The 13,678-nt window shown below is 43.9% G+C and overlaps 4 protein-coding genes across 4 annotated transcripts in view; all 4 read left to right on the plus strand.

Annotated features, from left to right (window-relative positions):
* Window positions 1-13,678, plus strand: part of LOC136674484 (protocadherin beta-16-like) — a 60,595-nt gene that overhangs the window by 16,318 nt on the left and 30,599 nt on the right. The window lies entirely within an intron of this gene.
* On the plus strand, window positions 1,653-4,298 carry LOC136675119 (protocadherin gamma-A12-like). The gene has a single exon (XM_066651543.1). It carries the CDS (start codon window positions 1,884-1,886, stop codon window positions 4,296-4,298), a length of 2,415 nt encoding a protein of 804 aa, XP_066507640.1. The 5' UTR covers window positions 1,653-1,883.
* LOC136675120 (protocadherin beta-16-like) lies at window positions 6,111-8,894 on the plus strand. Its single transcript, XM_066651544.1, has 2 exons — window positions 6,111-8,510; window positions 8,796-8,894. The coding sequence occupies exons 1-2, from the start codon at window positions 6,111-6,113 to the stop codon at window positions 8,892-8,894; spliced, it is 2,499 nt and encodes an 832-aa protein (XP_066507641.1).
* Window positions 10,738-13,158, plus strand: LOC136675122 (protocadherin beta-16-like). The gene has a single exon (XM_066651547.1). It carries the CDS (start codon window positions 10,738-10,740, stop codon window positions 13,156-13,158), a length of 2,421 nt encoding a protein of 806 aa, XP_066507644.1.

Here is a 13,678-nt window from a genome sequence, read left to right on the forward strand (position 1 = left end):
CCTAAGCTCAGACATGATCAGTTTCTCTGGTGCAGGTGAAGCACTGTAGAGGTGAGCTGTGGTGTTTTTTCTTAGTCCTTTCACTCCACTTTGGATACTGGTTTTATTCTGTCTGCCATCATCTGCCTGATTGTAACTGACATTTTACTGACTCTCAGATCCGTGCTGGAATTTTGTTGCTCACTGAAAACATTATTATAAGCTTTTGAACACACAGCCTTTAGATACACACCACATTTACAAGAATGAATTCTCTGTGGTTGAACTTACAGTTAATCACCAAGGATTCCAAGGCTTTATTGCAGTAGAAATCATTTACCATCAATTCAGTGAACTGTTTACATTCGAACAACACATGTTTATGTTTAATTTGGTTGGTGTTTTATATTAAATGCTAATATGACTTTACGTGTTTAACCATAATCCTCAGATACATTGTAATTCATTTTCTTGAGTGGTATACAGTTATTTTCTTCCTTATTTGAGTCCTGATATGTCCCTTCTGTAAATAGAAGTTCAATCCTTTTCTTGTTCTTTCCTTGTGGCTTTTAAACTTTGGCAAACTTCTAATCAGTCAGCGTTTAAAATAAATAACGATGCAGCAGTGTGTTGAGTTTCTCTGTGAAGCTTAAACCACCACATTCTTGGTGTTTGCACTTGACACTGGTGAGAACTGTGTTCAAATTCACACACGACAATAATTTCAACTTTATTATTATTATTATTATTAGTAGTAGTGGTGGTAGTGGTGGTAGTAGTGATAGTAGTAGTAGTCATAGTACTGGTAGTGTTAGTAGTAGTAGTAGTAGTGATAGTAGTCATAGTAGTGGTAGTTGTAGTAGTGATAGTAGTAGTAGTAGTGGTAGTAGTAGTAGTGATAGTAGTCATAGTAGTGGTAGTGTTAGTAGTAGTAGTAGTGATAGTAGTCATAGTAGTGGTAGTGGTAGTCGTAGTAGTGATAGTAGTAGTAGTAGTAGTAGTGATAGTAGTCATAGTAGTGGTAGTCGTAGTAGTGATAGTAGTGGTAGTGTTGGTGGTAGCAGTAGTAGTGGTAGTTGTAGTAGTGGTAGTAGTAGTATGACCACTAAGTACTGTGTGTTGTTTTTCTACAATAAAACAGTTTATTATTATTTCTCCTTTGATTTTCTCTTATATTTAACAAACGTTATATATTTTGGTGCGTCTTATAATAGACTAATTCTTCTAAGTCCTGTCTTCACATGAGCAGAGTACAGTGAATAGTGGTTAACAATAATGTGCTCAATTTAAAAGGTATCTCACACTGTTTATCTTCTATTTAAGTCCAATATTATATTAATAACATTTATGACGAGCAGTTGCTGTCATGTTTTAAAAAGTCATATGAAATCCAAGCTAATTTCCGAAGATTAAATTTGTCTGCTTTAAATACTTCTTAAGTGTTATTTTTCTGAAAGCTTTTTAGAAACTTGCTTCAGACGCTGGAGTCAGTCATAAATACAATGATCCGCGGCAGCAGCTTGATCCGGACTGTTTATATAAAGCTCTACTATGCCCCTTACTTTCAAACACATCCACATTTGTTGCTGCTGTCGCTGTAGTTGTTGACGCCTGGGCTGTGTTTGAAATACGTTTGATATTGATATATATTTCTGCGATGTTGTGAAAGTTTGGGTGAAGACAGAGACGTGCAGTTCCAATAAAGGCCTCACAGCGTCGCTATCAGTCAACATTCTGAAAACAGAGATCACCGCCCTCGATCATCTGCTTTCATGAGCGGTTTGTTCTTCTTTGGGGCCACACAAAGGCAGTGGTGTCAGCGCGTGAGGATATCTCTCGGTGAGCTGTGTGTGATTTAGGATTTGGACTTTTTAAGGATCGAGGCTGGTCTGTTTCTGAGCACTATGCGTGGAAAAGGATTGAGCACGTTTTTGTTTCCCCTTGCTGTGCTCTCTTTGCTGCGCCGCAGTCATGGCGACCTGAGCTACGCTGTTCCGGAGGAGATGAAGCGAGGGTCGGTGGTGGGGAATGTTGCAGCGGATCTCGGCTTGGATCCTAAAAGGTTCTCGGAAAGAAAGGCGCGTCTGAATGTGGATGGCGGCGGAAGGCGTTTCCTGGACATCGATTACAGCTCTGGGAAGATGACTGTGGCGGAGGTGGTTGACCGGGAGGAGCTTTGCGCTTCGAGGACCTCGTGTGTGTTAAAATACAGTCTCGTGCTGGAGAAACCGCTGGAGCTGCACGCGGTCACTGTGCAAATTGAGGATGTTAATGACAACGCACCACAGTTTTCAACGGATGTGATTAAGCTTGAGATTCGCGAATCAGCGGTAAAAGGCACCGTGTTTCTTTTGGGTGAGGCTCACGATGCGGACGTTGGACAAAACACAGTTCAAGGATATTCCCTGGAGAAGAACGGACATTTTTCTTTACGCATTGGAACCAACGCTGATGGCGGTAAATACAGCGAGCTGGTGTTGGATAAAGAGCTTGACCGTGAACAGGAAAAGTACATGAATTTACTGCTGACCGCCACTGATGGCGGTAGACCACAGAGATCTGGATCTGTGGAAATAAACATCACTGTACTAGACGCTAATGACAATGTCCCTGTGTTCAGCCAATCAACATATAGAGTCAGTCTGCCTGAAAACTCCGCAGTGGGCACCTCAGTGGTGACTGTGAGCGCACGTGATGCTGATGAAGGAGTAAATGGAGAAGTAACATATGAATTTAGTCGTTTGTCCGATAAAGCAGCAAGGATTTTTTCTTTGGACAAGGTCAGTGGTGAAATTAAACTGATTGGCAACATTGATTATGAAACAGAGTCTCTTTATGAACTGCGCATCCAAGCGAAAGACGGCCTAGGCTTAGCATCTAATGCTAAAGTTGTTGTTGAAGTGATAGATGTCAATGACAATGAGCCTGTTATTGTCATTCAGTCCATTTCTAATCCAGTCCCTGAAAATACAGACTCTGCCACTGAGGTGGGCATCATCAACGTACAGGATAAAGATGCAGGTGGAAACCAACCCATCCGCTGCACCATCCAGGGGAATGTGCCATTTACGTTAAACCCCTCCATCAAAAACTTTTATTCTATAGTGACAACTGGACCACTGGACCGAGAACAAGTGGCAGACTACAACATCACAATAACAGCCACTGATGAAGGCATGCCGCCATTATCTTCATCAAAAGTCATCCATTTATCTGTGTCAGACGTGAACGACAACCCCCCTGTGTTTGATGAGCAGTCCTACAGCGCTTATATAGCTGAGAACAACAAAGCAGGCACCTCCATCTGCTCCGTGACCGCGAGAGACCCAGACTGGAGGCAGAACGGCACAGTGCTGTATTCTCTGCTGCCCAGTGAGGTGAACAGTGTTCCGGTGTCCTCCTTCCTCTCCATCAACGCAGACACGGGGGTGATCCACGCCGTGAGGTCGTTTGACTACGAGCAGTTCAGGAGCCTGAAAGTCCAGGTGGTGTCCAGAGACAACGGCTCTCCTCCGCTCAGCAGCAACGCCACCGTGAGTGTGTTCATAACAGACGAGAACGATAACTCTCCACAGATATTATACCCTGCTCCAGAGGGGAAGTCTTTAATGACCGAGATGGTCCCTAAAGCCGCTCTGTCCGGCTCTCTGGTGTCCAAGGTGATCGCCGTGGACGCCGACTCCGGACAGAACGCGTGGCTGTCCTATCGGATCGTAAAGTCCACCGATCCGGGCCTTTTCAGCATGGGTGTCCACAGCGGAGAGATCAGGGTCCAGCGGGACATCAGTGAATCTGACAGCATGAAGCAGAACCTTGTTATTTCAGTGAGAGATAACGGACAGCCCCCTCTCTCTGCGACGTGTTCTGTCTATCTGCTGATTTCTGATAACCTGGCTGAAGTTCCAGAGCTGAAGGACATGACTTATGAAGAGAAGAGCTCCAAACTAACGTCCTATCTGATCATCGCTCTGGTGTCGGTGTCCACCTTCTTCCTGACCTTCATCATCCTGATCCTGGCTGTGAGGTTCTGTCGCAGGAGAAAGCCCAGACTGTTGTTTGATGGAGCAGTGGCCATTCCCAGCGCGTACCTCCCTCCCAACTACGCAGAGGTGGAGGGAGCCGGGACTCTCCGCAGTTCTTACAATTATGACGCGTATCTGACCACAGGGTCCCACACCAGTGACTTCAAGTTCATCAGATCCTACAATGACAGCACTCTTCCTGCTGGGGGCACTCTGAGGAAGAGCCCGGACGACCCCTTTGGTTCCAGCTTTAATGAGGCACATGGGGAGGAGGTGAGGGAGACCCTGTTTATATGATTAATTAAAAATCTTTTTGAGAAACTTTGCTGTGTTGCTGGTGTTTGCAAGATATCCACGATATTCTGAGTGCTGAAGGTTTTCTGTGATTCTCAGTGAGACTTGTTTCTGAGCTCAGCAGTCCTTAATTTTCATGTTTTCATCTTTTATTTTATATATTTTTATTAATCAACTTTGTCACCGGTCATTGTTTTCTCATTCCATACACAACCCATGGATTTAGGAATTCACTTAGAAAAATTAGTGTCAGTTAATGTACTTGAAGACTGTAATCATATAGAAACCCTCTGAGAAAAGTAGCAATAGATACTCCAGGTCCATGTGTACAGAGAAACTTGCTGCCTTTTGTACAAGATGTTGTAGTGTGGGCAAGAGATGGATAAAGACAATATGGGATTTCCTTTTTATGAATAATGCATTTTTTCTTAATTCATTTTTGTATGGATTGTTTTACCAGCTGTTTGAGGACTTTTAATCTACATTTTATTAGTCTTTTTGCTTTTGAATCTGTCTTAACACACTTGGCCCAAGAGAAATTGGGTTTATATCTCTGTTTGGTGGATTGCTGCTTGTGTGTCCTGTTTTATGGGAAGAGAAAGTAAATAAATGAATAAAACAGCTGAGTTGCGGTTATCGGATCTGTAGGTTGTGTATATTTCCTGTTTTTTTTTTTATTTACAAATATATAAGAGCACAGTGGTTCTTTAAGATGTAGTTCATAACCAGGGACTATTGTTTGTGCAGTTGCATGATTGTTGTATTTCATTTAAAACCAAACATATCATTAATATATTTTCAACCCTTCTTCTTATTTCCCCACAATGCCATGACGTCTATTTTGTTGATTGTGGAGCTGTCCACTGCTGAACTGTTATGGTTCAAGTCTTGTGTGAATCCATTCTTTAGTCACTTCTTGAGAAAAAAATCTATGAGGTTATAGTGTGGACTTACAACAAAGAGGCAGTTAGTAACTTCTCTTTTCTCATTTTCCTGTTGTTTATAAAAATGTTTTGCACAATACTGTTATATTTTATTAAAAATATGTTTCATTTATTAATTTATTTCACTTATATATTTTTAACAAATATCCCCACTCTCAGTTTGATTCCACAGTCGTTTGAGATGGTATGCAATAACACATAAGTGTGTGTGTGTGTGTGTGTGTGTAGTTGTGATTAAGGACTGACACTGGTGATTGTACTTCTTGGTGTAACGAGAAACTTTTTTGTTTCAAAACATTACAGCACTAGACTGCAGTGTTTCAGTATGTGAGTGACTACGAGCTCTCCATGGTGCTGGAATCTGAACGTTCCTCCTTAGTTACCTGGCTCAAAGGGCTGTGCGATGGGAATCCTCGTGTCTTGATGATGATAATACTACTACTAATAATAATAATAATGATAATAATAATAATAATAATAATATAAAATACATAATTAAAATAAATAATCGGAATGAATGTCCTCACTTCACCTTCCACACAATCTGAAAGCAGTATCACAATTTTTCATATTTCTGCTTGATATATCATCGAAACAGATTGCACAATTTTATTGCTTATGTCTTTTTTACCTTTTTAATTCCACTTGTAGTAAACAGAACATACTCTAAGCGTCGCTGTTGACCATCACTTTGAAGCACTGCTGAATCTATCCACCCATCTCTTAAATATTCAGTCGCACACCCGATCGAGCGATCTCCGCACAGAATGGAGTAATGCCGTGTTTCATTTTCGCGAATTCAGAAATTTACATCGAGATAAAAGCGTTATAAATATTATTTTCTTTTTGAGTGGTGTTTAAAGCTGCAGAAATGGGCCTCGGGATTCTTTCAGCTTCGTCATCTACTCTGCAGCTAGCGCTGTTGTTCTTCTGCTGGAGCCTCGTCTGCGCAGATCTCAGCTACACCGTTCCCGAGGAAACCAGGCGTCAGTTTGTGATCGGAAATATTGCAAAAGATCTCGGAATCGCTGCTCAGAGGCTGTCGGCTCGAAAGGCCAGAATAAACACGGAGGACAGCAGCAAACGGTACGTCGACATTAATCTGAGCACCGGAGATCTGACCGTGACGGAGACAATGGACAGAGAGGTGCTTTGCGGATCCAGAATGAACTGTGTTTTGAATTATGAGCTGGTTTTAGCGAATCCACTGGAAGTGCACCATGTCTCTATTAAAATTGAGGATATTAATGACAATGCACCTAAGTTTCTGAACGAAATAATTACGTTTGAAATTCACGAGTTAGCTTCAAAGGGGCAGCGTTATCCTCTGGATGAAGCTCATGACTCTGACATCGGGCAGAACGGGGTTAATGGATACTCACTGGAGAAGAACCATCATTTCATTTTGTCTGTTCAGGATAACAAACGGGGAAAGAAATATGCAGAACTGGTTCTGGACAAAGAGCTGGACCGTGAAGAGCAGAAGGAAATGGACCTGGTTCTGACTGCAGTGGACGGAGGCACTCCTCAGAGATCAGGAACTGCCGTTATACACATCACTGTGCTGGACGCTAATGATAATGTCCCCGTGTTTACTCAGTCTGTTTATAAAGTGTCTCTGGCTGAGAACGCTCCACTGGGAACTGAAGTAGTGACGGTGAGGGCCACAGACGCTGATGAAGGAGCAAATGGAGCTGTGTCTTATGAGTTTAGTTCTATGTCTGAAAATGTAGCACAGTTATTTTCTGTTGATAAAGTGACCGGTGAAATCAAGGTAAGAGGAGACATTGATTATGAAAAAGAAACTTCATATGAAATTGGAGTCCAGGCCAAAGATGGGTCAGGTTTAGCGTCTACTGCAAACATCGTTATAGACATTGTGGATGTGAATGACAATGCTCCAAATATCATTCTCACATCTCTAAACAACCCTGTACCTGAGGACACTGCAGTGGGGGCTGAGGTGGCCATCATTAACGTCCAGGATAAAGATTCAGGAGATAATCGACAGATCCGCTGCTCCATTCAGAACAACGTTCCCTTCAAACTGAACCCATCCATCAAGAACTACTTCTCTCTGGTCACTACAAGCCCCCTGGACCGAGAGAAAGAGAGCGATTACAACATCACCATCACTGCCACAGACGGAGGATCTCCACCTTTATCCTCCTCAATGACCATCCATTTATCTGTGTCAGACGTGAACGACAACCCCCCTGTGTTTGATGAGCAGTCCTACAGCGCTTATGTAGCTGAGAACAACAAAGCAGGCACCTCCATCTGCTCCGTGACTGCGAGAGACCCAGACTGGAGGCAGAACGGCACAGTGCTGTATTCTCTGCTGCCCAGTGAGGTGAACGGTGTTCCGGTGTCCTCCTTCCTCTCCATCAACGCAGACACGGGGGTGATCCACGCCGTGAGGTCATTTGACTACGAGCAGTTCAGGAGCCTGAAAGTCCAGGTGGTGTCCAGAGACAACGGCTCTCCTCCGCTCAGCAGCAACGCCACCGTGAGTGTGTTCATAACAGACGAGAACGATAACTCTCCACAGATATTATACCCTGCTCCAGAGGGGAAGTCTTTAATGACCGAGATGGTCCCTAAAGCCGCTCTGTCCGGCTCTCTGGTGTCCAAGGTGATCGCCGTGGACGCCGACTCCGGACAGAACGCGTGGCTGTCCTATCGGATCGTAAAGTCCACCGATCCGGGCCTTTTCAGCATGGGTGTCCACAGCGGAGAGATCAGGGTCCAGCGGGACATCAGTGAATCTGACAGCATGAAGCAGAACCTTGTTATTTCAGTGAGAGATAACGGACAGCCCCCTCTCTCTGCGACGTGTTCTGTCTATCTGCTGATTTCTGATAACCTGGCTGAAGTTCCAGAGCTGAAGGACATGACTTATGAAGAGAAGAGCTCCAAACTAACGTCCTATCTGATCATCGCGCTGGTGTCGGTGTCCACCTTCTTCCTGACCTTCATCATCCTGATCCTGGCTGTGAGGTTCTGTCGCAGGAGAAAGCCCAGACTGTTGTTTGATGGAGCAGTGGCCATTCCCAGCGCGTACCTCCCTCCCAACTATGCAGAGGTGGAGGGAGCCGGGACTCTCCGCAGTTCTTACAATTATGACGCGTATCTGACCACAGGGTCCCACACCAGTGACTTCAAGTTCATCAGATCCTACAATGACAGCACTCTTCCTGCTGGGGGCACTCTGAGGAAGAGCCCGGACGACCCCTTTGGTTCCAGCTTTAACGAGGCACATGGGGAGGAGGTGAGGGAGACCTCTTCACATTTTTAAATGTTTTGTTGTGTCTTCCGTGTTCATTATTATAATTTAGAAAGATCAGTTTGGAATAGCTCTTTGTAGAATGTTACTGATAACTGTTTAGTCTGATTATGGCTTTCACTGAGCCTCCATGACTTTCTGACTGCTGGTGTAGTGTTGTGCGATTCTTTCCTATTCAGCATTCACCATTTTCACATGTTCCATTTAATCCTAATTATATTCTAATGCTGTAATGGAACTAATATCCCTTTCCAAACCATGGATTTACAGATTCACTTCATTCCATTTCTTGCCAGTCTACTCTTGCTTGATGTTGTTGGAGAGATTAAGCCACTGATGTGGACAGAGACACTAAAAGCATGGTGTTGAATTTGCACTGTTTGTGGTTCAGAGTGGACTTTATACAGAGAAATGAAAAGTGAGATTTCTCTGTTGTTGATAATGCATTTCTCTTGATTATTTTTAATCATCAGAATATGATTTGCCAGCACTTTCACAACTCAATTCAACAGCTGTATTACCGTCTTTGCTTAAAGAAACTCTCGACACTCACTCTCGATCTCAACTCACTGAGAGCCTGAGAGATGCTTGTCTTTTTATTTTATTTTGAGGGTTTACATATTTGCATTCATCTTGTTTTGTGGACAGAGTATTAAAGCTGTTGCTGTTCTTGGGTCTCGTACATTTACTGATTAGAATAAATACTTCAGCTACTTATTAATGCTTATTCTTTTTTCAGATGTATTAAAGCAAAATGGTTATTCGAGATCTAATAAATCTAACAACCAGGAATGGTTCTTTGTGTAGTTACATGGTTCTTGGTCACATTGCAACAAAAAAAGACTTTGATTGTTCTTCCAAACCTCATCATTTTAACGTACAAGTGCATTTTATTGTTGACAGAAAAGGTACAGTACGGGTACAAGATTGTCACTAACGTTACAAACAGTGTAAATGTACATTTAAAGGTACAACAGTGGTGTTACAGCCCAGTCTTGTTCCCTAAAGGTACGTTACACTCTTTTCTCCAGAAAGAGTGATGAATATTTGTAATCTTTCATGAGAGGACTGTGTCAAATAAAATCACACACATCAAAAATCTACAGTTATTATAGAAATGGTACAATAATGTTCCTAAAATGAAGGTACTGGAATGTACCACTGATAGCACCATCACAGTGACATTTCGTTTCTGACAGTGTTCTACTGGATTAAAAGGTAAGAGCATGACCTCTGTCTTTGATGTTCTGGAAATGAGTCAGAATGATTCTTTTGCTGCACGTGTTCTGACTCTCACTGATTCAGGAGGTGTAGATGAGGTGAGCAGAACCCAAATGTAAGGGTTTTGTTTGTCTGTTTGTTTCATGACGTTATTTACAGTAGTTTACCAGCAGTTCTTACTTTTGTTTTTTTTTTTGGGGCAAATGGAGTTGACTGGACAAGGATTTCATGTTCTCACCATAGCAACACTTCAAACGTCTACTGACCAATCACCTTTGAATTTTCTCTGAATGTGCTAATCACCTGTGACATACACTTAATATGTTACTATAATTAAAGGCAAGAAAAACGTTGACTTAACAGATCCCCAGAGGGACATTGTGTCCATTTCTCCATCTTTGTTTAGTTCAGTAGTTCATTTTGATATCATTTAGAATGAGTTTATGTGCAGTTTTCATGCCCAGACGCACCTGCATTTGGTTAACAGTGATATAACTAGGTACCAGAAGAGGTTAGTGCCTCGGAAACCTCTCTTTGTGTTAGGTTTGGACTTGACCAGTGCTGGAGACATATTTGAAGGATGTTTTAATGTCAAACAATAACTTAATATCTATGAGTGGCGTGTTATAATTTACACCCAATGTAAAGCACTGCGTTTTTGAAATGTTCCTTCTTCCAATCGTTTGTGCTACTTTTCTAAACACATTCTAAAACCAGAAAAAAGGCATTAAAATACTCTTCACCAAACACACAGTAAGCACTTAGAGGACACAGTCCTGCAGTTAACAGAACGTACACAGAGTGTCGCTCTTCACCAACAGGAGCTGAAGAGACGTCCCTCTCCTCCCAAACACTGAATATTAATCCGGAGCTCCATGTTAACCACGGTGCACACAGAGAGACGGTGTGTTGATGCGCGTCCATTTTCCACAAAGACTGCGCCGATATTTTTCAGTAATTTATTCGTTTTATTTTAAGTCCTGCGTTAATCATGGGACGCAAGGCGTGTTGTCGTTTCATAGTCCACTGGGTTTCTTTCTTCTCCGTGCTGGGCTTTGTGCGCGGAGATTTGACCTACACGCTTCCAGAAGAAACGAAGCGTCAGTACGTGATTGGAAACATAGCCAAGGATCTCGGGATAGACGTTAAATTATTGTCAGTTCGGAGAGCGCGGATAGACACGGAGGACAACGGCAAACGGTACTGTGACATCAACACGAGAACGGGGGATTTGACTGTGTGTGAGACAATAGACCGAGAGGAGCTGTGTGGGTCAGCGTCTCCCTGCATTCTCAGCTATGAGCTCGTTCTGGAAAACCCTCTTGAAGTCCATCGCGTGTCTCTTCAAATTCAGGACATAAATGACAACGCCCCGAGATTCCCTAAGGAGCGCATCGCGTTGGAAATCAGTGAGTCAGCGGACAAGGGGCATCGTTTTCGTCTGGATGAAGCTTATGACTCTGACATCGGGAATAACGGAGTTAATGGATATTCGCTGGAGAGCAATGACTTCTTTGTTTTGTCCGTTCACGGGAACGCGGACGGTGGAAAATACGCGGAGTTAGTGCTGGACAAGGAGCTGGACCGTGAGCAGCAGAAGGACATGAGTTTAGTTCTCACAGCCACTGATGGCGGCAGCCCACAGAAGTCTGGTACAGTAATGATCCACATTCATGTTCTGGACGCTAATGACAACACCCCCGTTTTCACTCAGTCTGTTTACAAAGTTAATCTCGCGGAAAATGCACCTTTGGACACAGCAGTGGTCACTGTTAGCGCCACAGACGCTGATGAAGGAGCAAACGGTGAGGTCAGTTATGAGTTCAGTCGGGCTTCAGATAAAATAAGCAGACTGTTTGCTATTGATAAAGTAACGGGGCAGGTTCGAGTTAAAGGGGACATCGACTATGAAAAAGAAAAACATCATGAAATAGGAATCCAGGCAAAGGACGGTTCTGGATTAGCGTCTACAGCAAAAATTATGATAGACATCACTGATGTAAACGACAACGTACCACGAATAATTCTAAAATCACTGAACGACCCTGTACCTGAGGACACTGCAGTGGGGGCTGAGGTGGCCATCATTAACGTCCAGGATAAAGATTCAGGAGATAATAGACAGATCCGCTGCTCCATTCAGAACAACGTTCCCTTCAAACTGAACCCATCCATCAAGAACTACTTCTCTTTGGTCACTACAAGCCCCCTGGACCGAGAGAAAGAGAGCGATTACAACATCACCATCACTGCCACAGACGGAGGATCTCCACCTTTATCCTCCTCAATGACCATCCATTTATCTGTGTCAGACGTGAACGACAACCCCCCTGTGTTTGATGAGCAGTCCTACAGCGCTTATGTAGCTGAGAACAACAAAGCAGGCACCTCCATCTGCTCCGTGACTGCGAGAGACCCAGACTGGAGGCAGAACGGCACAGTGCTGTATTCTCTGCTGCCCAGTGAGGTGAACGGTGTTCCGGTGTCCTCCTTCCTCTCCATCAACGCAGACACGGGGGTGATCCACGCCGTGAGGTCATTTGACTACGAGCAGTTCAGGAGCCTGAAAGTCCAGGTGGTGTCCAGAGACAACGGCTCTCCTCCGCTCAGCAGCAACGCCACCGTGAGTGTGTTCATAACAGACGAGAACGATAACTCTCCACAGATATTATACCCTGCTCCAGAGGGGAAGTCTTTAATGACCGAGATGGTCCCTAAAGCCGCTCTGTCCGGCTCTCTGGTGTCCAAGGTGATCGCCGTGGACGCCGACTCCGGACAGAACGCGTGGCTGTCCTATCGGATCGTAAAGTCCACCGATCCGGGCCTTTTCAGCATGGGTGTCCACAGCGGAGAGATCAGGGTCCAGCGGGACATCAGTGAATCTGACAGCATGAAGCAGAACCTTGTTATTTCAGTGAGAGATAACGGACAGCCCCCTCTCTCTGCGACGTGTTCTGTCTATCTGCTGATTTCTGATAACCTGGCTGAAGTTCCAGAGCTGAAGGACATGACTTATGAAGAGAAGAGCTCCAAACTAACGTCCTATCTGATCATCGCGCTGGTGTCGGTGTCCACCTTCTTCCTGACCTTCATCATCCTGATCCTGGCTGTGAGGTTCTGTCGCAGGAGAAAGCCCAGACTGTTGTTTGATGGAGCAGTGGCCATTCCCAGCGCGTACCTCCCTCCCAACTACGCAGAGGTGGAGGGAGCCGGGACTCTCCGCAGTTCTTACAATTATGACGCGTATCTGACCACAGGGTCCCACACCAGTGACTTCAAGTTCATCAGATCCTACAATGACAGCACTCTTCCTGCTGGGGGCACTCTGAGGAAGAGCCCGGACGACCCCTTTGGCTCCAGCTTTAATGAGGCACATGGGGAGGAGGTGAGGGAGACCTCTTTAAATGTTTAGAAATGTTATGTTCATCTTTCTTTGTGTCACAATTTTTCTGAGAAATGATGCAGTGTTGCTATGGTTTCATGACTGAGTAATAGTCTGAATGTTGATTTTTTTAATGCACATATCCCATGTAATCCCCTGTGATACGGCCACTATGGTTGTGTTCCTGATCTTCCAGTGGATTGTAACTGCTGACTGTACACCACACTCTAAACCATGGGTGTAGGAATTCACAGAGAACCATTAGTGACAGTTTACTTCATGGTGATACTTGGAGGATAATGAGTACACACTGGGTGTCCACGTGCACAGACAAAGTAAGTCATACATGGTGTTAAAGTCCTGCTGTGGTCTTGTGTGTGCAGAGATTAATAAAAATAAATTAAACTCCTCCGATGCTGATGATGAATATTTCTTAATTCTTATTCGTTATTAATAGCTTTGCTGATAGCTACAGTTTAATGTGAACCAAATATTCTATTACTCTTATTACCTTTTCCTGCCGGGGACTCTGAGGGTAGTCACAAGATGA

Source organism: Hoplias malabaricus, chromosome 18 (assembly GCF_029633855.1).
Source record: "Hoplias malabaricus isolate fHopMal1 chromosome 18, fHopMal1.hap1, whole genome shotgun sequence".
Taxonomy (NCBI): domain Eukaryota; kingdom Metazoa; phylum Chordata; class Actinopteri; order Characiformes; family Erythrinidae; genus Hoplias; species Hoplias malabaricus.